This window comes from Pipistrellus kuhlii, unplaced genomic scaffold, assembly GCF_014108245.1.
Source record: "Pipistrellus kuhlii isolate mPipKuh1 unplaced genomic scaffold, mPipKuh1.p scaffold_m20_p_19, whole genome shotgun sequence".
Classification (NCBI taxonomy): Eukaryota; Metazoa; Chordata; class Mammalia; order Chiroptera; family Vespertilionidae; genus Pipistrellus; species Pipistrellus kuhlii.
Window position 1 is genome coordinate 7,561,407 of NW_023425504.1, and position 25,338 is coordinate 7,586,744.

Below are 25,338 nucleotides of genomic sequence, written 5' to 3' on the forward strand. Positions count from 1 at the left end.
AACAGCTGCGGGATTGGTGCGCTCTCTGGACAGAAACACCTGATTGGTCAGTTTCTATGCCAGTCAGCGTCTCTGGGCCTATCAATGGGGTGTGATCAGAAAGGCGGGGCTGATCAGCAGCCATGGTGGAATCTTGGAGAGAAATAGCGCAAGGCTGCTGGCCAGACTGCGAGAGAAAAAGAGAGGCAAGTGCTGGTCAAAAGCTGCCACAGAGGCAATGGATCAGTCCCTGCTTCTCTCTTCAGGCCTTTCTCTGGCCCTGATTCGCAGCCCCCTCAGCAGTCAGTGCTGAGTCACCGAGCTTGCAGCGGAAGCAGTCAGTGCTGCGGTGGAGCTTCCTTGTAAAGGTGTTACACCCTGGCTCTTTATTATAGAGATGAATCAACTTTTTCATTCATGTCATCTGGATTTTGTGTTGGGAAGTTCTTTTGACTTTGCCTTCAAAATATGTACAGAATCCAACAACTTCTCACCACATCCACTGCTAGCCCCTTAATTCAAGGTACTATGACAATCATCTTTTGGTAGATCTCCCTGCTTTCACCCTTGCTACCTACAGTGTATCCTGGACTCAGCAGCCAAAGTGTTCCTCTTATGAGATAAAACAGATATGTCACCCCTCGGCTCAAGGCCCTCTAGTGGCTCCTGATTTCAACCACAGTAAAAGATGAAAGGGAGCAGAATTTGCCACCCCAAAAATAAGTCTCTTTAGGTATAAGGATTATTATTTTTTTAATCCTCACCCAAGGATATTTCTCCATTGATTTTTGGAGAAAGTGGAAGAGAGAAAGAAAGACCAAGCCAGAATCAAATTTGGGATCCTTTGGTCTGCAGGCTGATGCTCTAGCCACTGAGCCAAACTGGCTGGGGCATAAGGATTATTTTGAGTTGATGGTTTTTAAAAAACAGTAGACATAGGAAAAACACTGCAACTTCACTATAAGTTACCCTTTTGTTGGAGACATTTACATTTAGCAGCGAAATCTCCATTTGTAAGGTTGTCTCCCTCTATGTAGCTGGAAGAGGAGGATTACTAAATCTCTGGAAACTGTCATTACTAGAGAAGACATTACTAATGGGTTTAGGCCTGCATAACTGCCCTGTTAACTGTGATTTTCCTGATAACCTCCCATAACTGTCTCCCCTCTCCCAATCTTCTTTTATCTTTAGCTTCAGATGGTATTTAAGGTAACAACTTGAGTCATGTTGGGGAATTACTCAGTTTTCCTGCATCTCTCCCATGTATACAGAAGAAATACATGTCATTAAATGTGTTTTACTCATGTTAATCTGTCTTTTATTACAGGAGATTCTCAGACAAAAAAAAACTAGAAACATAAAGGGAAAATTATTTTTTCTCCTGGACAAAGGCAATCTTTGGTCTACAAAGACCTATGTGATCTGACACTCTGCTACTTAAGAGCCTTATCTCTTACTACTCTTGGTTCTCTCACTCAGTTTCAACCATACTGACCTACTTGATGTTCTTAAAATATAGTAGGTAACAGATATGCTTCAGTCTTCCTGGCATGCTCTTCCCCCAGGTATCCACACAACTCCCTCCTCTATCATTGCTTCAATTTCACCTTTATCATGAGGCCAAATTTTTAAAAATATGTTTTTATTGATTTCAGAGAGAGGGAGAGATTGAAAATATCAATGATGACAGAGTCATTGATCAGTTGCTTCCTGCTGGGGATCAAGCCTGAAACCTAGGCATGCGCCCTGACCAAACTCAAACTGTGACTTCCTGGTTCATGGGTCAACGCTCAACCACTGAGCCACACCAGCTGGGTAGTTAGGCCAACTTTGATCAACCCTTTTAATTTTGCATGCTTCCCCTTCTACACTCATGACCCTCCTACTTATTATGCTCTATTTTTTTTCAGATCATTTTCATCTTCAAACATACTTTATAATTTATTTGGTTCATTGTCTATCGGCCCTCACCAAAATGTTAACTCTAGGTAGGCAGGAATTTTTGTGGTTTTGTTCACTGATGTATTTATTCCCAGCACCTAAAACTGGTGGCACATAATAGGCATTGAATAAATATTTAACAAATGAGTAAATGGATGGATGGCCCTCAAAATAAGAATACAAATGCATCTACCCAATTTTTCTTCGAATATCTACTTTTACATTTAAATCTTTAAGCTAGAATTTGTCTTGGATTAAAATGTGTAGTATGAATCCAGTTTTTTCTCTTTAAATGGCTAATTGTCTTGACACAATTTATTGAAAAATCCATTATTTCCCACATCTGCTTTGAAATATTTCTTAAAGCATACTTTGTTTCCTTTCAATTGAATATTAAGTTGAGTTAAAACACATCATCTCCATTATGGAAAAAGATTCAGTAAAATTATATTTTCATTTGTTCAACCAATTCCTATATAGATAATACAACTATATGTTCATTAAACCTGTTAACCGAGAGGGACGTATAAATACGTCAAATGTAAACAATATCGGGTACGGGTAGGACGTATGAATACGTCCTTGAAATATATGTTGTGCCCTGAAACGGGCGGGATGTATATTTCCGAACAACAAAGGTATTAGTCATCCATACATGTCTCGACATGAATTTAGGACACGGAGGGAATCAGTATAATTTCGCTATTGAGAGTGGTGGACGTGTTCTGGGTGAGCAGTGACGGGTACGCACTTACACTTACCTACGTACCTATTTCCGTATTATATATTATTTACTTATATTTTTTATATCCCCAACCTTTATATAATAAAAAACATATAAAATTGATCCAATCATCAACAATTTGTCAGAAAAGTTTAAAGCTTTTATGGATGTGAACAAGAAATATGCGTAGATGAATCTCTTTTATTATGGAAAGGGAATTATCTTGGAAATAATATATATCTACAAAAAGAGCTAGATTTGGAATGAAGTTGTTTATTTTGAGTGAAAGCCAATCTGGATACGTACAAAATATAATTTTATACACAGGCAAGGACACAAATTATGGTTCGAACTTCCCACAAGAAAAACAATCAACAAGAATTGTTTTGGAGTTAACACATGACTTACTGAATAAAGGGTATAGGATTTACTTAGATAATTTCTATACGTCAATTCATTTGGCTGAACTCTTGTGTCAAAACAATACAGACATTGTTGGAACAATGAGGATAAACAGAGTCGGAATTCCCAGTGAAATAAAAACAAAAAAATTACAGAAAAATGAACATATGTAAGAATCAAAGACAAACTTACGGTTTTAAAATGGAAGGATAAAAAAGACATATTGATGCTCAGTTCTATTCATAATGACGAAAAGACAATGAAAAGAGAGGAAGAAGGCAAGAAAAACCGAATGTTGTCCTGGATTATAACAAGAATATGGGTGGTGTAGATTTGGGAGATGGAGTTATGGTGGCCTACACGGTGCCCGTAATAGGGTAAAAAAATTGTATAAAAATTTTTTTCTACAATTAATTGATATGTGCTGCTTCAATTCATATATTATATACAAAAAAGATAAAGGTTATTTGTATCGATTACACTTTTTGATAGAGTGTGTAGAGAAATTGGTAGATAACAACATAGTGAAAACCCACCCAAAGACATCAACAAGCAGCTCTACATCTAAACCATCACGCTTAGTTGAAAGGCATTTTCCAGAACAAATGAAAAGCGATATAGGAAAAACTAAATCCAGGAAATGCCGAGTTTGCTACAAAAAAGGTGTTAGGAAAGAATCTACATACTGGTGTCCGGTATTATAAGGTAGCACTATGTATCAACAATTATTTAAAAATATATCACACGGAAGTTGAGTTTTGAATTTTTATATCTATATTTCAATTTTTTAAACTCAATATTTCTATTTTATTTGTGTGCTTTTGTTTATTGTTCTGTAATTGTTAACTTTTTTATATTTTTTATTGTGTATAGAAATAAAAATATATATTTTTTGTAATCTTTATAATTGTTTGTAAAATTTATAATTTTTTAATTTGATGTTTCCATTTTTTTTGTTGGTATTCTTTTCTATTTGTTTGTAATTTTGTATTTTCCTTTGTGCTTTATATATAAATAAACAAAAAACATATATTTCATTTATTTTAATTAAGTATAAATAAAAAAATAATAATATAAAATTACGTCCACTGGGTGTGACATACTGACACGTCCTAGTGAAAAAGTATGTGCCCGTTGTACGTTGCGTAATTAAAAAGGGAACTCCCCAGTTAACAGGTTAAAAAGTTTTTTTTTTTAAGTACAGGGAGAAAACTTTTTTAATTAATATTTTAGAGAGAGAGAAAGGGAGAGGGAGAGAGAGATAGAAACATCACCCCCCACTGGGGAGCTTGAAACCCAGGCACTTGCCTTGATGGGTAACCAAACCGGTGACCTCTTGGTGCATGGGACAACATTCAACCAACTGAGCCACACCAGTCTGACTGTTCCTCGTTTGTTGTAGTTCAGTAGGTTATCTTCTGTATAGTGGCTACTTAGAGTGGTTTGAAAAGTCTCCTTTCATTGAATAAAATTCTTTCCTCCTTTTGCTTTCTACCAGATAACAGGCACTTTTGCAACATGTTGGCAGGATCTCTTTCTGCAGTTTAGAGAACAGGCATAAGTGGATACAGAGTGACCTTCTATCTGCCCTTTATGTAAAAATGCAAGGCTGGCAGGAGAGCCTCAATTTACTTATCCAGAGTGATCCCTAGTGGATAACTGAAGATTCTTTCTTTCTTTTTAAAAAAATTGATTTCATGGTGAACAACATAGACTGATGAACAAGAACAGACCCAGAGATAAGGAGCTGTGGGTTAGACTGTTGGACCTCAAAGGGAGGGAGGAGATAAATGGAGAGATCAACCAAAGACTTATGTGCATACATATGAGCCTAACCAGTGGTCAAGGACAATAAGGGGGTGGAGCATGAGTGGGGAGGGTTGGGAGGAGTATTGGAATGGGGGGTTGAGGACAAATATGTGATACCTTAATCAATAATTTTTTAAAAAAGCTAACTAAATAAATAATAAAATAAAGTTTAAAAAATAAATAAAAATTGATTTCAGAGAGAAAGGGAGAGGGAGAGAGAGAGAGAGAAATCACTGATTGGCTGCCTCCTGCATGCCCCAAACCCAAGCATGTTCCCTTGGCTAGAATTGAACCCAGGACACTTCAGTCCATAGGCTGACGCTCTATCCACTGAGCCAAACCTGCTAGGGCAAGGTTATTCCTTAATCATTTAACTAGTTGAAGCTTTTAAAACTATGGCATATTTTTGTTTTGTCTTTTGTTGTTTGTTTGTTTTAGTATAAAAAAGTGAGCCATGAAGGCAAGGGAGGGAAGAGATCAACTGATTAATTCTTATGCATATACTAGAGGCCCAGTGCACAAAATTTGTGCATGGGGGCAAGGGGTGTTGTCCCTCAGCCCAGCCTGCACCCTCTCCAATCTGGGACCCCTGAAGGGATGTCTGACTGCCCGTTTAGGCCTGATCATACCGTGATCGAGCCTAAACGGACAGTCAGACATCACTCTCACAATCCAGGACTGCTGGCTCCCAGCTGCTCACCTGCCTGCTTTCCTGATTGTCCCTAACTGCTTCTGCCTGCCAGCCTGATCACCCCCTAACCACTCCCATGCTAGCCTGATTGATGTCTAACTGCTCCCCTGCCAGCCTGTTTGCCCCCAACTTCCCTCCTCTGCTGGCCTGGTTGCCCTTAACTGCCCTCCCTTGCAGGGTTGATCACCTTCAACTGCCCTCCTTTGCAGGCCTGGTCCCTCCCAACTGCCCTTCCCTGCTGGCCATCTTGTGTCCACATAGGGGCAGGATCTTTAACCACATGGGGGCAGCCATATTGTGTGTTGGAGTGATAGTCAATCTGCATATTACTCTTTTATTAGATTATTAAATAGGATAGAGGCCTGGTGCATGCTTGGGGGCCAGCTAGTTTGCCCTGAGGGGTGTCCCAGATCAGGGTGGGGGTTCCCTTGGGGCATGGGGCAGCCTGAGTGAGGGGCCTGTGGTGGTTTTCAGGCCTGCCATGCCCCCCAGCAACCCAAGTGGAGGCCCTGGTATCTGAGATATATTTATTGTACTTTCTACAGTTGAAACTTTGTAGCCTAGAGCAGAGCCAAGCCTCCTGTTTGCTAAGTGGCAGCAGCCGTTTCTGTTTGGATTTGTTTACCTTCTATAATTGAAACTTTGTAGCTTTGAGTGGAAGCTTAGGCCAGCAAGGACAGGTGGAAAGCTTGGCTTCCTCCGTTGCCAGGAAATGCCTCCCTCCTGCTCTCTGTGGCTGTAGCCATCTTGGTTGGGTTTATTTGCATACTCACTCTGATTGGCTGGTGGGCGTGATTTGTGGAGCAGAGTGGTTAATTTGCATATTGCTCTTTTATTATGTAGGATGCATAACCTGGGACAAGGCCAATGGGGTGGTGAAGGCCTGGGAAGGGGAAGAGGATGAGGAGGTAGCTGGAAGAATTTAATGGGGGTGGGGGAAGAAGACCTGATAATTTCAACAATAAAAAAATTTTGAAGTGAGCCCTTTGCAGATAAACTGGGATTAAAGCTAAAATCACCAGTATTTAATATTTAATTTACCAGGTACACATCTCATACTAAGTATCATGGAGGATAAAAAGAACTTGCAGCCGAGACCGGTTTGGCTCAGTGGTAGAGTGTCGGACTGCGGACTGAAAGGTCCCAGGTTCGATTCCGGTCAGGGGCATGTACATTGGTTGCGGGCACATCCCGGGTGGGGGGTGTGCAAGAGGCAGCTGGTCAATGTATCTCTCTCATCGACGTTTCTAGCTCTCTCTCTCCCTTCCTCCTCTCTGTAAAATATCAATAAAATATATTTAAAAAAAAAGAACTTGCAAATCATTCAGCAACATTTATTTAGCACTGATTACACTCTAAGGATACCTAGTGGCAAAGTAATATTGCTTGACTCAATCTTTCAGTAAATCATTGAAATGGTATCTGGAGGAAAACAATGTATCAAGGGAAAAGTTATACTAAAGAGAAAATTTAATTTGATTTAATGATAATCCAAAGAAAGAAAGAAGTAAAGGGAAAAATCTAGACCATGTACAGTATTAGGAGGAGGAATGGGATTCAGAGATTTGTATTGGGCAGTGTGAGATCTGCTTATTGCACTGCAGGTTGGCCAGTCTCTCACTCAGCAAGCCCACATGTCTTCTCTCTTGGATTACATCACCTATACCTTGCTTCCTGACCCTCCTTCCCCTAATACAGTCTCCATACTACAGCCACCATGATCTCTTTAAGATGAAATCTGATTAACTTGCACAGCACAATTAAAATACAGAAAAGTTCTATCATCTCTAAACATTCCCTTGTGCTGCCCTTTAGGAATAAAACCATCTCCCCTATACTCTAGCAATCACTATCTGTTAGATTATTTGACTTTGGATGGTACACACACCATGCAATATGCCAATCATGTTTCATAGAAATATATAATTGAAACCTATATACTTATTAACCAATTTCACCCCAATACACTTAATTTTCAAAAAATTAATAATAAAAAAGTCTCCCTTCCCCATTGCCTTCTGATCCAGTCAGGAGGTCCTCTGCCTCCCTCTCCAGCTTCTTTGTCCTGTGGGTCCCCATTCTGTGATACAGCCATAATGATCCTCTCCTACAATTCCCTCAATTAGCTATCCCCCCTTTCCCTCCCTCTCCTGATCCTTGGAAGTGCTGCCCCACAATATACAACACTCTCCTCCTTCTGGCACATTCCTGGACATTAACTGCAAAGACAAGACTGATCTAATCCACAGAGGTACACATTTCCTTCCTCAGACCTAGGGGAACAGGGACATCTGTTGGCCCTGTTCTGCCCTAGACCAGTGGAGGCCTGGCTTAGAGTTTAGGGAAGGTCCTGTGGTTATTCAGTCCTGGATCTGAGACAGGAAGTGCCAGTGGCCCTCGGGGCAGGACTTCCCTTGATTCTATCTGGAGGTGCAGATTCTACTGGCTGAACCTGGCACGTAAGTAGTTTTTGCCAACCTGGCCAATTTCCAACTATTGCCAGAGCCAAATCTTTATGGTTGTGAGTACACACACATACAAGAGTTTATTCTTGCCTATCCCAGATGTGTATTTCATATTATGTGATCTTGGGACTTCTCAATTTTTTTGAGATTTATTTTTGTTGTATTGTTTTATTTTTAATAATTATTTATTGTTGAAAGTATTATATATGTCTCCCTTCTTCCCATTGAACCCCCTACCCTGCCCCAGGCTCTTCCCGCCCCATTGTCTGTGTCTGAGGGCCATGTATATATGCATACAACTTCCTTGGTTGATTACCCCCCACCCCCACTTCCGCCTTCCCAGAGATTTCGCACTCTATTCCATGCTCTTGAGACTTCTTTTTGCATTGTGTTCTCTTTTTGGTGGCCTCATTCATTGAGATGGGTTTTATTAGCATTTCTAAAATAACAATTTAGTCCTGATCTCTGAGTATCAGATTTCCCAGTCTCTCTCCCTTGCAACAAGTTTGGTAAATGGCCATCACCTGCTAATGGCTTCCTTTTCCCTCAATTCCACCCCGTCCTTTCCCTTCTGTTTCATTAGCAAATCCTGTCCATACCACCTGCCAGGTACACCTAACGATTGTTTCCTCCCCATATCCACTGCTACAACCCTAATTTGAGACACTGTTTTCTTTCCTGATCTGTTTGCACTATCCCATTGGTGTCCCCGCTTCCACACTTAAGCCCCGCAATCTTTTAGTACTCTTTTCTTTTCCAGAAAAGCTCTTCCCCCAGCTTTCCCTTGGCTGGTTTCTTTCCCCCCCTTCATATCTGATCTCCAAAGTCACGTCTTTAGACAGACCTTTCCTGATGTCTAGAACAAATTTAGTCTCCCAAATATTGTCCATCAGCGCACCTAGTTTACTTTAGCCCTGGCAAGAATCACAAGATGCAATTAATTGCTTTAATTGTTGTTGTTTTAACTTTTAAAAAGATTAGAAAATTTTTAATTTTTGTAATCCCTTCCGATGGCAGACAAAATACACACTGCCCAGTTAAATTTGAAGTTCAGATAAACAATAAATGCGTGTTTGTTTGTTTTTTGTATATGATACTTACTTAAACTGAAAATAAAATATCTGAACTTCAAACTTAACTGGGAGTCCTGTATTTTTCTTCGAAAACCAGGCAGCCTTACCCATGGAGGTGCCCTGCGATTGTCTCACTTGTTCTGGGTTGTATTATAGCCACGCAGAGCCTACCACTTAGGTGATCAGTTTATCTGCTGCCTTTTTGTATGCCCCCCTACCCCTATATTTATCAGAATTTTATCCATACACTAAAAATCCTGGTTAAATACATTTTGGGGAAAAATATCTTATCATCTATACTTCTTTGTTTTCCATGTCTGCAAAATTGTCGTAGAAGTATCTACCCTCATCCCGCTACTTTTGAGAATTAAACCAGTTGATGTTAAAGTTTAGCAACGCTCCCGGGTCACTAGAACACGCAATTAACTTCAGTTCTTTAGTAAAGGCAGCCAGTAAACCATTTCAGCGGCAAGCAAAAACGCGGGTTTAGGGCGCAAGGGTGGGGGCTGGGAAAACGGTTTAGAAACCACCCCTGGCCCAGAGCTGTGGGCCCGGAAATGGGGCGGGGCTACGAATGAACGGCAGAAAACCCAGCCAATGGGGAGACTGGGAACTGCTTACACCTCTCCCTGGCGTTTCAAATTCTAAGCTCCGTTTTCATCCGGGTCCTTCAGCCTCGTTCCCGGGCAGTATAAAGTTTGCTGTCTCCTTTGTTCGCCCTCGTTGCGCAGTAGTTCCTGCGGGTTCTCCCTTCCGTCTTCGGAGCCGGCGGCCCGTCCCTCACGTTGAGCGGCTAGGAAGCCTCTGCCAGCGAGCTCGCAGGAGCTTGAAACCGTCGTCACCCCTCCGGTAAGCGTGTCCTTCTCTTCGGTCCCTTTCTTGGCACTTAGTTGTCACGTTCGAATCAGAGATGATCTCCCGGGAGATGGGGCTGGCGGGCGCCATTTTAAGAACGCAAAGGTGCCGACCTACTTTAGATAACAGTGGCGTGTCGCATGGAAACAAATGTAGCGGGTCCGTGGAGTTGCATGCTTGGAGAAAGTTTGACTGTCGCTGCCGGGGTGGCGGCGAAGGTCGGGGTTTGAGCTGGACCGGGAGACCACGCCGCCGCGGTGCCCTCATTGGGATGGCGCCGGCGCTACCGATAGGCACGTGCAGGTTTTCGCGGGGTCCCTGTTCATTGGTGGGGCCACGGAGAGGAAGCCCTTTGAATTTTCCCAGCCATTGCTGATACCAAAAGTTACTCCTCTCACCGGTGCCGGTAGTTCTGGGTTGATTCCAAGTGTCGCCATTTTGTGTGTTCCACGCGGTTTTTTAGTGACGGTTTTAATTGGGTTCTGCTGCAGCCAGGGGATGTTATAAGTTCCGGAGCGCGATTTCACGAATCGTTATTTAATAGGAAACTATGTTAACACTTTTTAAGGTTCTTGACCTTTTTGGCGGGCCACGGAGTGGTGAAGACCAGGGGGCGTAACTTGGCTCAAACTTTAAATTTCTAAATAAGTTTAGCAGGGAATCCTAATAAGGAAACAGAGTCCCCCCTAAGAGAGCTTGACGTTAAGGACTTGTGTCTGGCCTGTGTGTGACCTTGAATGAGTCGATAGTCTTCAGGGTAATTAGGATGTAATTGTTTAAAAGGCTACAATTTTGAGGTTAAAACAAAGTTGTAAATGTCGAGTAGCCGTTACTAGATTAAAACTGCCAGGGTGGGTTAAGGGTAAACGCCTAAACTTACTTGATCCTTTTAATCAGTTTAATGGAAACTGCGCTATGGCTTAAGTACTTAATTTGGGTTTCCTGCTTAGAAGAGATCGCTTTTGGTGTCTAGTTATTAAGGATTAATGGTTTTAGAAAAATAAAGAAATTCACTCCGATAAATTCACGTGTCCGATAAACTTGGAACTTTTCCCAGTGACACACTATATTTTTCTCTAGACTCTTAACCAGGGGGAAAACATGGTTGAAGCTGATCGCCCAGGAAAGCTCTTTATTGGTGGCCTCAATACAGAAACAAATGAGAAAGCCCTTGAAGCTGTATTTGGCAAATATGGACGGATAGTGGAAGGTGAGTTTCTCTGAAAGTATATGCAGGGTTATTTTGTAATTACAAAGGGAAGCTATGATGAATTTAATTGCAATGATCGTCGGAAATGATAATGTATTTTGTCCTCTAAGAAGTTCTGAGCTTTCTTTTCTAAAGATTCACTTTTGTTAATTTATTTGAACCAGAATAACATTTATAACATTTTCCTCCTCTTCCCCCCTCCCGAAAATGACTTTTTAGTACTCTTGATGAAAGATCGTGAAACCAACAAATCGAGAGGATTTGCTTTTGTCACCTTTGAAAGCCCAGCAGATGCTAAGGATGCAGCCAGGGATATGAATGGAAAGGTGAGATTGTCTGCATACTAATACAGTGTTCCCAGGTGCATAAAATAGCCAACCAGGCCTTAGGGCATGGCATCTCTTGAATTTTGTTTTTGGTGTATAACTTTCCCGGCCCCTCTGATCATGGCCCTTTGTAATTTTATAGCCAAAGTTATAGGTAATACTTTAGCAAGTCTTTCAGTTCAGAGTAGTGTGTGCTGCTTATTTTATCTGGGATTTATAAACTGCTTTAATAACGGCTTTTCCATTTGGTTATTAGTTTTGATAAGTTGATAGCCGGCCGAGCTTTAAAATTTTATCCACCAGTTAATTGGGTCCGCCTTGTTTGCCTCATCATCAGTAACAATCTTAAAGATGAGTAAGCACTTTTAAGTAAACAGAAAAGTAACACCACGACTGTATTATTTTTCTTAGATTAATTAGCAAAGTTTACCGGTAATTACATTTTCAAGGCCATTGTTGTCAGTGTGTGGTGCATGTGCAAGTTCTTTTTAAATGATGATGTAACTAACCACTTAATTATTTAGTCCTTAGATGGAAAAGCCATCAAGGTAGAACAAGCCACTAAGCCATCATTTGAAACTGGTAGACGTGGACCACCTCCACCTCCAAGAAGCAGAGGCCCTCCAAGAGGTCTTCGAGGGGGAAGAGGAGGAAGTGGAGGGACCAGGGGACCTCCCCCACGTGGAGGGCACATGGGTAATTTGGATCTACCTCATGCTTGGTGTTTCAGTTAGGAACTGCAAATCTATAACACGTGTGCTTTGTATAAGTCTTTAAGGCAGTGTTTCCCAACCTTCTCTCATGATGAGAATCACCTGGTGGAGTTGTTAAAACACAGATTCCTGAATCCCAACTAAGAAGTGCTAAACTAGAATTTTTGGGAGCATATAGGTAAAATTGTGTACTTAACTAGTGCTCTAAGACAGATTTTATATACAGAGCACTAAGTTAGGTATGCAATTTTACCTATATGTTCTCAAAAATTCTACTTTAGCACTTCATAGTTGGGATTCAGGAATCTGTGTTTTAACAACTCCACCAGGTGATTCTCATCATGAGAGAAGGTTGGGAAACACTGCTTTAAGGGCTCCAGCTTTTGAAATTGAGACCACATGTTTATCTACCAAAGTGATAATGACTTAAAAATGGGGTATCAAATCCTAAATTACACACAGCATTTTTAAATGATGGGAAATACCCTATTTATCCAAGTAGTTCACTCTAGGAAAAATCACTTGCAAACAGAATTTTTTTAAAAATATATTTTATTGATTTTTTTACAGAGAGGAAGGGAGAGATATAGAGAGCTAGAAACGTCGATGAGAGAGAAACATCGACCAGCTGCCTCTTGCACACTCACTACTGGGGATGTGCCCACAACTCAGGTACATGTCTTTGACCAGAATCGAACCCGGGGCCTTTCAGTCCACAGACTGATGCTCTACCACTGAGCCAAACCGGTTTTGGCTGCAAAAAGAATTTTTGATAGGCCTACCTGAATTGGCATCTGAAAATTAACTTATCAGGGAGCTTTTTGAAGATTATCCTTTTTTATTTCACTAAGCCTATATAGATTTCATGCTCAGTATTTTTGTTGTTAATCCTCATTTTAAAAAAATTATTGATTTTTTTTTTTTTTTTTTTTTTTTACAAAATAGAAGGGAGAGTTAGGAAACATTGGTGAAGAGAGAAACATCAATCAGCTGCCACCTGCACACCCCCTACTGGGGATGTGCCTGAAACCAAAGTACATGCCCTTGATAGGAATTGAACCTGGGACCCTTGAGTCTGCAGGCTGACTGCTATATCCACTGAGCCAAACCTGTTAGGGCCTCAGTATTTTCTTAAAAATATATTTTTATTTCAGACAGGATGGAGAGAGAGATAGCTGCCTCCTTGCACGTCCCCCACTGAGTCACATAGGCTGGGCACATGGTCAAGTCTTGTATGTGTGAAAACTAAAGCAAGATGCCCCAACTAAAATATTCTCCACGAAGCAAAGAACTTGTTTAGCCTTTTCTGGATTCTTGTGAATATTAACATTTTTCTTTTCTATTCTAATGTAGATGATGGAGGCTATTCCATGAATTTTAACATGAGTTCTTCCAGGGGACCACTTCCAGTAAAAAGAGGACCACCCCCGAGAAGTGGGGGTCCTCCTCCTAAAAGATCTGCTCCTTCAGGACCAGTTCGCAGCAGCAGTGGAATGGGAGGAAGAGGTAAGTTTCCATTTATGACCACCTATCCCACCGAAAAAATTATAAAAAATTATATTTAAAACTGACTTATGGACCCCAGATGATCCAGGTACATGCAGTAAATATGCATTAAAAAGAATTTAGGTGTGAATAGAAAATTTTTGGAGAACGAAATATATAGTTCTAGGTCATATGTCATTGAAGCACAATTTTTCATTGCTTGACTATAAATTCACATTTCATTTTCTATCTTTGAGTATATTTTAATAATATTTTTTCTTTAAGCTCCTGTATCACGTGGAAGAGATAGTTATGGAGGCCCACCTCGAAGGGAACCTTTGCCTTCCCGTAGAGATGTTTATTTGTCCCCAAGAGATGATGGATATTCGACAAAGGACAGGTAACCGGAAAATGTAACGGTCCCCTCTTACAAATGTTTCGTTTTGAAGGGAAAGCTTATCCAAAGCATCAAACAAGTTATTTTTGTTTTGGTAGCTACTCGAGTAGAGACTACCCCAGCTCTCGTGATACAAGAGACTATGCTCCACCACCAAGAGATTATACTTATCGTGATTATGGTCATTCCAGTTCACGTGATGACTATCCATCAAGAGACTATAGGTAAGTGATTCTGCTTCCATGAATTTTGATGTAAAATGTAAAGGTTTATGCTTTGTGGCTTACAAGTTTTTCTCTTTAGTGATAGAGATGGCTATGGTCGTGATCGTGACTATTCAGATCATCCAAGTGGTTCCTACAGGGATTCATATGACAGTTATGGTAAGATACTGGTTTAGTGTCTTTGTATATCACCAGCTTGAGTTTTTAGGTTCATGAGCCAATTTACTAGGCTGTGTGGTGCTTGCTTTTAAAGGGATGTTGCTTGCTTTTAAGGGAATAACTATCAGCTGGGCTTTTCCTAGTTTTGTGAGGGGCTTTTGTTGTTGTTGTTGTTGTTTTTTTCTATAAGTTTTTTTTCTTTGAGGCTGTTTGCTTGCTTTGGAGGGGGATTTTGCTTGCTTAAATTGGCAGCCTTATGTGTTTTCCCCCAACAGTGCAAATACAATTTAAAAATTTTATTAACAACAACAAATGTTTACCATTCCAATATGAAGGAAAGTCTACAGTTCAAAATTGCAACTTATCACTGGAAAGTGGCTGAGTGTCTACTATAAAATAACAAGCTGTCTGGAATATCCTCTTGAAATACACACCGTCTTCAATCTTTTCAAACAAACATTAAAACCCATCCATTTCCATATCTCAGCAAATGAGCAAATCCCTGTTAATGGCCAGCAATGGCAGAGTTTAAAACCTCCCAGTTGAGAAAGTAAAAGTTTAATACAGGAATTTTGTAAATTCAGATTTAAATGTTGTATATATACAATTTATAGTGTTGCCATATTACCTGACCATTGACCCTGCAGGTAACTCACGTAGTGCTCCACCTACACGAGGGCCCCCGCCATCTTATGGTGGAAGCAGTCGCTATGATGATTACAGCAGCTCACGTGACGGATATGGTGGAAGTCGAGACAGTTACTCAAGCAGCCGAAGTGATCTCTACTCAAGTGGTCGTGATCGGGTTGGCAGACAAGAAAGAGGGCTTCCCCCTTCTATGGAAAGGGGGTACCCTCCTCCACGTGATTCCTACAGCAGTTCAAGCCGCGGAGCACCCAGGGGTGGTGGCCGTGGAGGAAGCCGATCTGATAGAGGGGGAGGCAGAAGCAGATATTAAAAACAAAACTTTGGACCAAAATCCCTGTTCAAAGAAACAAACAGAAAGTGGAACCTATTCTGTCATAACTACCCAAGAACTACTAAAAGGAAAAATTATGTTACATTTTTCAAATTTCCTGTTAAGTTCCCCTTTCATAATTTTTATGTTCTTGTGAGGAGAAAAGTAAAACATGTTTGATCTTAGGACATTGCTTTCAACAAGCAAATGTTAAATGTGTTAAGGCTTGACTTGTGTATAGTGGTGTCATTTTCCAAGTAAAAGTGTCCCAAAGGCCACTTTCTAATTTTTCCCCCAGTTAATGAGAAGCAATTCTAAGATCTACAAACATTTAGCCATCTATTGTAAAATGGACAGATGAATCCCTCTGCCTATACAAATAAGCTAGCTATTAGAGGGTGGTTGGGGTATGCTACTCTTAGGATATCATTACAGTCTTCAAACTGAAATCTCAAATGTTACCAATATGAAAAACTTGAGATCAGATGCTTATGTAAAAGAAAGTGCTATTCACCCAGTAAACCCAAAACAGTTCTGGCCATATTTTGTCTTTCTGACATTTCCTTGGGAATCTACAAGAACCTCCCCCTCTCCCCTCCCCCAATAAGATCATTTTAAGTGTGTGTTAAGCAACTACAGAATACTAAATAAAAAGTTTGGCCAAAACCAACCATGAAGCTGCAAACGGTGCTTGCTCTTACTGTTTCAAATTTTTGCAACTCTGTAGTGTCTCACTTTTAAGGAACAGCTTGATTGCAAAGGAGAAAATAGATAAGCAATGAAGTTATCTCCAACTTCTCAAAGGCTTATGACTTCTAAAAAGTGAATCTATCAGCATTCCACATCAGATTTAAAGCATCAAATGCCTGTGAAACAGCAAAGATGGTAAGCAAAGCAAACTAGTTTTTCCGTCTAAGTCGAAATTGAACACTTCCTCATAGTACAGTGAAACATACTGTACCTCATGGCAGTGGAAATGCTTTCTAGATTAAAAAAAAACTTTTGGAAAAGCAAAGTGTTCTATAGCATTAGAAGTTCTCCAAATTCAACTTCTTGGATTTTTTTTTAAAGCATGTATGACACTTAAAGGCCTTTAGTACAGCTGTTTACCAATAGCCACCTGGGGCTTGGGAGGGGGTAACTTTTTAAGTTTTTGATGAAGACCTTTAAACATGCTTCACATATTTTGACTTTTTTTAAAATTAGATTTTTAGTCAATATAGGAAATGGCTTAAGTTTGGGGTGCCCCTCTCCCTACCCCTGTAAGCCATTGCAAACTTGACATTTAGTTGGATGCCTGACTTGTTTTTCTGTGAAACTACACTGTATGGAGAAAATCTATTTGGAAGTGGTCTTTAAAAAGCAAAACCTGAGGCAGCATGACCCAGGTCCAGCCACGAAGTTGAAAAAGATGCTCTTGAATATAGTAAACTTGAAGACCTCCAACTAAAAATCCTTGTACTGCACATATTCCTTCAAATAAGTTTTGTCCGTTCAACTTATGGATTTAACATGGCAGTGCACCATTGGAACAGGATGAGAATCCATAAGCCATGCAACTTAACCATTTAAGCCATTCCAGTCCATCCCAAGCCAGTGAATCTTCCACCACTTGAGAGAAATAGTAGACCATGAAATACCTTAAGCTGCAAGTCTGAACTTGCCTTTTCTTTCTGGCAAAGGGGGCAGTAAGTTATAGGCAAGTTTTGAAGCATTTCTGACTAGAGATAACTACCTATTTAATTTTTACAGGTTGAGGATTATGGTCACGGAATGCTGATTTATTCACACTAGGTAAAGCTGACAAGTTGGCAGCAAGAGAAATCAAACGCTGAGGTAAGTTTCAAAAGTATGATAGCTTCTAACAGGTTTCTAGACAAGCTTTGCCACTTTGCATGGTTAGGGTATTGGTACATTGTAAAGGGATCAAGTTAAGTGCTGTAATGTGCAACACCTTACATGTTAACTGCTGATTTGAATGTAGGGTGAAGCTACCGTATTTTAAACACAGGTATAGTTCCATTATGGCTCAGTCATGCAACACCTTGCTGTTTTTCAGTGTATAAAATTTGTTAGTGCTATTTCTGCATAAGCAGTTGACTGGAGATGTATAGCTTTCAGGCGTCTTCAAACTACGGCCCGCGGGCCACATGCGGCCCGCAGAGGAGTCTGATCCGGCCCGCCAGGTTTTTTGGGCAGTGAGCGCAGCCGAGGTGTTACAGTAGGAATTAGTAGTTCATATAGTCCGGCCCTCCAGCTCTCTGAGGGACCGTGATCTGGCCCCCACTTTAAAAAGTTTGAGGACCCCTGGTTTGGCAAATGAGCAAGCTTCCTATAATCAGTACCTGTTTGATTACAACACAGTACAAATTCACTAAAGGAGACTAGATGCAGCTGCTAAGTTCCCAGTTTGAAAAACAATTTTATTGGTTTAATGATAGTTATATAGTCTTGATTACACTAAATTGATGCTTAGAGGAATTGTACTGGGTATTTATGGTTGCTTTTAGAGTTTAGAATTGAAAGCAAATGCATTGTTGCCAGTTAAAGCAACAAAATAGCATGTATTTAAAGAGTAGGTAAGGGAGAGAAATTGACCTGATCACATGTTTTTCGTTTTGCAGAGTTGTTGAAGCAGAAGAATGCAGAATGTGTATAAGGCACAACAGTTGCATAAGCAGTGCTCATCAGAATTGGTTTGGTGCAAGCAATAGATTTTTGCCTTCAAGGGTTCCTGTTGGACAAAAGGCATCAGTGTTGGTTAGCACTCTTTTAACTAGGGAGTGGTAGATACTTAAGTAATAATTGACAGATGGAGAAAGGGGAGCAATTAAGGAAATTGGTAAGTGGAGGTAGTGAGGAGCTCTTTGGTTCTTTATGTAGATTTTATAGCTTTGGCTTTCATTGTTTAGCCAAAGTCATTAGGAACAACTTTAATTAGAACTTCCTAATTATCAATGTCAGAAAGTTAATTAAAAAAAATGAAAGGCATAAGCGGTAGCTCTCTGATTTTCAGCAAGTGTAACACTGCTGTTTATTATCCAGAACTGGGACTAAGTAAAAAAACAACTAAAGGAAAGAGTAATGTCTGGAAACTTGGCTGAAATGATTGAAAGCACATTTAAAAACTGGAAACAAAATTGGGCCACTTGGCTTTTTAAACTATTTTTGTTAGGCTATGTTACCCCCACCTCCTTACCTTGGAAAAAAAAATCCGAATACAGCTTCATTATGTTGGAGATCAGAGTCAATAATATAAAATCTACTGTTCTCAAAGGATACAGAGTTAAGTTGTTGGGTTAGAAAAAACAACTCAAGAATTTGTGCATAGTAAAATGGCAGTACTATCATGATCAACATTTGTGATTGTGGGAAATAATTTTAAAAAAGGTGTAACCCTCATTTGACAGGCTCTTAATCACAGACCATGAGGGTATTGGCCAAATTTTAAATGGCTGTTGCACTTATATAGCTGTCTTCCTCAATCCTGTAATCTTAAATTACTTGAGTTTATGCTTTTGTGTCCTGAGATTTTATTTAGATATCTTGAAGATAGTGTAGAACATTGAGATTAATTATAGTAAATATCAATACTATATTCAAATTAGGAAGTATGCTTAAATGACCAAGATAGCCATTTGGCAAGTAGTTTACTGATGCAGCAGACTTAATTCTGCTCTTGTGGAAAGAATTTGTTTTGATATTTATGACTTTATACTGGCTGCAAACACACACACACACACACACACACACAAAATGAGTGTTTTCCTTGTTTGTTTGAATATAGAACATAGGTATTATAGATCACTTCTCTTTTTGGAATGTTTTGTATTTGAAACTTAATAAAACTTAATATGCATTTTTGTGGTCCTGGGTTTTTATTTGCAATAAGGAATTTAGACTTTTTTCTGAGAGGAAGGGAGCGAGTCCTCAATGATGAGAATCATTGGCTGCCTCCTGCAAACCCCCATCCTCCACTGCAGATCAAGCCTGCAACCCCTGCAAGTTGTTTGACCAGGAATTGAACTGTGACCTTAAATTTTAAATATGACATTAAACCTGGCCCCTTCCCCAAAAAGTTCTCATCCACTATTGGCACTTGAGCAGCTATTAAGGAACATAGTCACTGAGGTGGCCTATTGCTGACACTGGACTTGGTTTCTTTGGGGAGTGAGCTCCGTGTAGGCATCAAGGTAATTTGGATGGTTTCATTTAATCCTTACCCTGAAATGAAATGGGGGGCAGTAACAAATTAGCTAAAATAGCAAAGATACTGTCAATTTTTCTCAACTCTTGGGAAAATTGGTATGGAAACTCAGTAGACAGTGAATCTACTTTAGACTAAAGTCCTTTCAGCATTGCTGTTAAACCAACACAATAGGTTTCTGTATTCACAATTTTCTCTGCCATTTACATACACATCTGACCTCTGATATTAATGCCAAAACAACTTAGTGAATTGGAAGATTGTGATTGGTGTATGTTAAGGTTTCATATAAATATAGGCTGACTTGGTTGTAGATTTGTGACATGGGCCAGGCCACTGGGGCAGCTTCCATTTTGTGGTTCCTAATGTACGAATTTCCCTAGCAACTAAAATAGGGTATTGCCTTTGGGTTATAGCCAGTTGCATGGAACTAACCACATGGAAAAGGAATTCATTTAAGTCCTACATGAATATAGTTTTTGTGTCTATCTGCTTTCAACATGTTTTGTTTTTGAGATTGTTAAAATTGTGGGTAGTACATTTTGTTGTAGAGTAGAATTTCATTGTATACCTTATGTGCATAGTATGTACATTCTATTGATTGTCATCTGGCATATTACCAGTTTTGGGCTATTGACAAATTTATGAAGAGTTCTGGTTGCTTTCCAACACTTATAGATCAATTTCTTTTTAACCATTTTTTCAATTTAGTTGGCATGCAATATTAGTTTTAGGTGTACGAAATAGTGATTCAATATTTATATACCTACAATGTGATCACTACTAAGTCTAGTAACCATCTGTCATTGCATACTTATCACAGGATTTATTATATATATTACCCTTTCACCCTTTTCACCAATTCTATACCTCTAACCATAAGTTTGTGAGGTTTTTATTTTATTTTAATTCTTTATTATTGAATATATGTCTTTTCCCCTCCCCCCCCAATTGACCTCTCCCGTCCCCTGGCCCATAACCTTCACCCTCCCCCCCCACTGTCTTTCTATTGGTTATGCTTCTGCATGCATACAAATCCTTTGGTTGATCTCTTGCCCCCTCCCCCCTGTCCTGCCTTCCCTCTGAGATTTGATGGTCTGGTCTGTCCAATTCTATGCCTCTGTATTTTGTTTCTGTTTTTGTTTTGTTTGTTCTTGGTTTAGTTTTTTACTTTGCACACAAAGTGAAACCCTAAGTTATTTGTCTTTCCATTATGATTTTTAAAAATACATTTTATTGAAGAGACGAAGGGAGAGGGATAGAGTTAAAAACATCAACGAGAGAGAAACTGATCAGCTGCCTCCTGCACATTCTCCTCTGGGTATGTTCCTGCAACCAAGGTATGTGCCCTTGACCAGAATCGAACCTGGGACCCCTGAGTCCTCAGGCCGATGCTCTATCCTTTGAGCCAAACCAGTTAGGGTTCCATTATGATTTGATATCGCATTTCCCTTAATGACTAATGATACTGAGCACTTTAAAAATACTTTTTGGGATTTTAAATTTACAGAAGTTGCAAAGAGCATAGTTTCTATATGTCATTCACCAGTTTGCCCTGATTTTAATCTTATATTATGGTACATTTGTCAAAACTAAGAGATTAATATTGGAATATGACTTAACTAAACTTCAGACTGCAAATTTCACAATTTTCCCACTACTCTCCTTTCCAGGATCCAATCCAGTATGTCACATTGTATTTTATAATGGGGCAGTTCCTCATGTTCTTATAGCCATCTTTCACAAACTGTTTTGTCAGTTTCATCAGTTTCAAAAAACTGGATGGTCTTTTTTAATTTTATTTTAGAATTGGGGGTGGGTGGAGGGGAGAGACAATGATTGTTGTCTCCAGCACACACCACATCCTGGGCATGAGTCCTTACTGGGAATCAAATTAGCAACTTTTTGATGGATAGAACAACACTTAACCAACAGCCATACTGTCCAGGGTTGGATCATCTTTTAAATGTTGCAAATATGTATTCTGGATACAAATAGTCAGATAACATGTGTTGTGAATGTTTTCTAGTCTTTGTCCTGCCTAATTTTTTTGTAATCCTCACCTGAGCATGTCTGTTTTTTTAGAATATTTTCTAGTTTGTCTAACAGGACAAAGGCTAGAAAATATTCACAACCCATGTTATCTGACAACTTGTATCCAGAATACAAGAATGTCTGGTGTGTTCCCCACCCAAAGTTAAGTCTCTGCATCCCCATTTATCCCTTCCCCTTTCCCTCTGGCTATCACCATTCTGTTGTCTGTGTATTAAACTAAACTACAAGGCCATTGTAATCAAAACAGCCTGGTACTGGCATCAGAACAGAGAGCCCAGAAATAAACCCACATCATTATGGTTGATTAATATTTGACAGGGGACAGGAGCAAACAATAGAATAAAGACAGTTTCTTCAATAAGTGATGTTGGCAAAATTGGACAGGTACATGCAAAAGAAAAGACTAGACCACCAACTTACATCATACACAAGAATAAACTCAAAATGAATAAAAGACTTAAAAGTAAGTCACAAAACCATAAAAATCCTAGGAGAAAACGGGCAGTAAAATTTCAGACAACTGTAAAACAGGAAAAAAAAAAAAAATAAATCTGCAGATATACCAAACAAGCTGCACAACAAAAGAAACCAACAAAATGAAAAGGCCAGTCCATTGTATGTAGCCCATTTACCAATGCTATATCTGATAAGTGGTTTTAAAAATACAAAACTTAGACAACACCAAAGCATACAACTCAATTAGAAATCTGGCCAAAGTTCCTGATAAACAGAGGACATTCAGGTGGCCAATAGGTATGAAAAGATGCTCAATGTCATAAATCAGTAAATGCAAACTAAAATCACAATGAGATAACTCATGCCTGTCAAGGATGTCAGGAAAGGGAAACCCTCATGCACTGTTTATGGGAATAAAGACAGGCACAGTCACTGGAAAAGTTTCCTCAAAAAATTCAAAGACTACCCTTTGAACCAGTGATCCGCCTTTTGGGAATACATCTGAAGAAACCCCAGACACTAATTTGAAAAATATGCATCCCCATGTTCATTGCAGCATTATTTACAATAGCCATGATCTGGAAACAACCCAAGTGCCCATCAATAGAGTGGATAAAAAAGCTGTGGTGTATTTACACAATAGAATACTAGTATAAAAAAAAAAATCTTACCTTTGAAACAATATGGATGGATCTGGAAAGTATGCTGAATAAAATAAGCCAGTCAAAGCAAAATATAAATACTATAATATATGATCTCACATATGTAGAATCTAATCAACAAAGTAGAAACAGAACAGACAATTGTCAGGGAGATTTGGGAGGCTGGGGTGAAAAATTAAGAGATTAAGGAAAGTGATGTTTTTACTTATTTGTTAGGTCTATAACTCTTTTTTTTTTTTTTATGATGAAGTAGGATTTGAAACTTGTTTTTAAAAACATGGATATAAGCCCTAGCCGGTTTGACTCAGTAGCTAGTGTCCTGCTTCAGACTAAAGAGACCCGGTTGGATTCCAGTCAAGGGCACATGCCCTGGTTGCAGGCTTGATCCCCAATCTGGAGCATGCAGAAGGCAGCCAATCAATGAATCTCTTTAGGCATAGGAAATGCTTGAGGATGAAATTTAAAAGTCTAACAGACAGCCCTTCATCTGTATTGTGAGGGAGTCCATCCTTCTTGACTGCTAGGTGAAAATGAGAGAGAGAGAGAGTTTCAAAACTCCCCCACTCCAGCGCCGGTCCTGTATCCTCATGCCCCAGGTGGTCCCTGTGCAACCTGTTCCTGTCCAGCACACTAGTCATGCGCTATCATTGATGTTTCTATCTCTCCCTCTCTGAAATAAATAAAAATAAACTTTAAAAAAGACAAACATGAATATCCATTTATTTTAGCATCTTTTATGGAAAATCTCAGTATATTTGTAGGAGCCATAGGTATATTACTGTACTTTTTTCTTTTTTAAAAAAAATATATTTTATTGATTTTTCACAGAGAAGAAGGGAAAGGGATAGAGAGCTAGGATCATCAATGAGAGAGATACATCGACCAGCTGCCTCCTGCATACCCCCCACCGGGGATGTGCCTGCAACCAAGGTACATGCCCTTGATCAGAATCGAATCTGGGACCCTTGAGTGTGCAGACCGACGATCTATCCACTGAGCCAAACCGATTTCAGCACTTTTTCTTATTAGTATGTCTACCTTTATCTTGATTACTGTAGCTTTATAGTAAATCCTGTAAAGAAATTACTTTAAAAAATTGTTTTCTTCAGAGTGTTTTTCCCCCTTAAGTTATGCTGTTTGTTTTTTCTACCTCAAACTCCATCTTCCATGTTAGAGGCTTTCCTAAAATGAATGGAAATTTTGGGTTTCATGCTTATGATTATAAGAGTAGGAGATTAAAATGTTTGTAAGCTCTGAAGGCTTTTTTTCTTTGACCTTAACTGTGGAGGTTGTTTGTTGAAGAACCCCCGATTCCAATGTCTTTAGGTTTTTCCTCTTGGGCTAAAGATATTCCTCAAGGAAATCTTGGCCAAATACCTGCCTTGAAGGCCTAGGTTGTTTTTCCTAACTCAAGATGGAGAGTTGGGGTTCAGTGTATGTTGGGTGAGCAATCACATGGCCTGTGTGCCTGCACATGTAATATGCTCTCCACTCCAACAGCTCCTGCTGACTGGGAACTTCTTTTCTTTTAAAAAAATATATTTTATTGATTTTCCACAGAGAGGAAGGGAGAGGGATAGAAAGCTAGAAATGTCAATGAGAAAGAAACATCGACCAGCTGCCTCCTGCACACCCCCTACTGGGGATGTGCCCGCAAACCAATGTACATGCCCTTGACTGGAATCAAACCTGAGACCCCTCAGTCCGTAGGCCGACGCTCTATCCACTGAGCCAAACCGGTTTCGGCTGACTGGGAACTTCTGTTCTCTGTCTTACCATGGTGATGAAGTAGAAAATGATCTCAGCAATGTTGGAGTGGGGTATGGGGAAGGGCACAATTAGAAATTTCTCCTGGCTTCTCTGTAATGGTGCCTGCCCCTATACCATTTTATGCCACTCTCCTCTGAACTTCATCACTGCCCCAGACTCATCTCTATAGGGGTTAGAGACTGAGTTCGATTTTCAGCTCCAGCATTCCCAGCTGTGAAATCTTAGGGAAATTACTTAACCTCTCTATATTTGTTTTCTCATCTGTAAAATGGAGTTCATGATATCTAATAGCATTGGCTGAGAAGATTAACTGAGTTAATAGTGCCTGCCATGTGGTAAATGCTGCATAAGCAGCAGATTTCATCTGTCAGTTTTTCTCATGTGTCATCTTGAGGGCTGGAGAATTGGGGAGGGAGCCAGCACCTTATGTTAGATCAGCATCTTGTAAAGGACTAAAAGTCCCTACTGCAAGCCAAGGTTTTTCCTTTTTCTCGAGTCATAGTCCTCATTTTTTTGGGTACATTATTGTGATTAGTCACACAGGGTCCTTCTTAATTTACTTAAATGGTATGCTATTATTATATACTAGAGGCCCAGTGTGCATAAAATTGTGTGCTATTAGGGTCCCTAGGCCTAGCCTGGCCTCCATTGCTGGCCTCTGCCACCCTGTGATACTAAGTGATGCTCCCTGCCCCACCCCCAGATGCTCCGTAATGCTCCCCCGACCCTGTCACTGCTCTGAGAGACTTCTCCTGCCCTGCCATGCTCCACGAAATT

General features: G+C 39.8%; 1 protein-coding gene and 1 non-coding gene across 5 annotated transcripts; both read left to right on the forward strand.

The window, feature by feature from the left end:
• Positions 1 to 9,753: 9,753 nt before the first annotated feature.
• RBMX (RNA binding motif protein X-linked) lies at positions 9,754 to 19,135 on the forward strand. Of its 4 annotated transcripts, XM_036443352.2 has the most exons (11): positions 9,754 to 9,933; positions 11,020 to 11,149; positions 11,369 to 11,475; positions 12,000 to 12,171; positions 13,542 to 13,694; positions 13,959 to 14,073; positions 14,169 to 14,294; positions 14,374 to 14,453; positions 15,101 to 16,296; positions 17,164 to 17,247; positions 18,036 to 19,135. In XM_036443352.2, exons 2-9 carry the CDS (start codon positions 11,041 to 11,043, stop codon positions 15,409 to 15,411), a joined length of 1,173 nt encoding a protein of 390 aa, XP_036299245.1. In that variant the 5' UTR covers positions 9,754 to 9,933; positions 11,020 to 11,040; the 3' UTR covers positions 15,412 to 16,296; positions 17,164 to 17,247; positions 18,036 to 19,135. The 4 variants fall into 4 exon arrangements, with proteins under 4 accessions (XP_036299245.1, XP_045439436.1, XP_045439437.1 ...); XM_045583480.1 differs by lacking the exons at positions 17,164 to 17,247; positions 18,036 to 19,135 and having other exon boundaries at positions 14,178 to 14,294; positions 15,101 to 15,571; XM_045583481.1 differs by lacking the exons at positions 17,164 to 17,247; positions 18,036 to 19,135 and having other exon boundaries at positions 14,181 to 14,294; positions 15,101 to 15,571.
• LOC118722243 lies at positions 11,201 to 11,272 on the forward strand. The gene has a single exon (XR_004988946.1). It is a non-coding gene; the product is annotated as a small nucleolar RNA SNORD61 (small nucleolar RNA).
• Positions 19,136 to 25,338: the final 6,203 nt, after the last annotated feature.

Bases quoted from the DNA above. Each gene is read 5' to 3' on its own strand.
- RBMX (XM_036443351.2), top strand. From the start codon at position 11,041: ATGGTTGAAGCTGATCGCCCAGGAAAGCTCTTTATTGGTGGCCTCAAT. The intron at 13,695-13,958 runs GTAAGTTTCCAT...TTTTTCTTTAAG, and splicing joins CAGTGGAATGGGAGGAAGAG to CTCCTGTATCACGTGGAAGA. The intron at 14,454-15,100 runs GTAAGATACTGG...TTGACCCTGCAG, and splicing joins GGATTCATATGACAGTTATG to GTAACTCACGTAGTGCTCCA.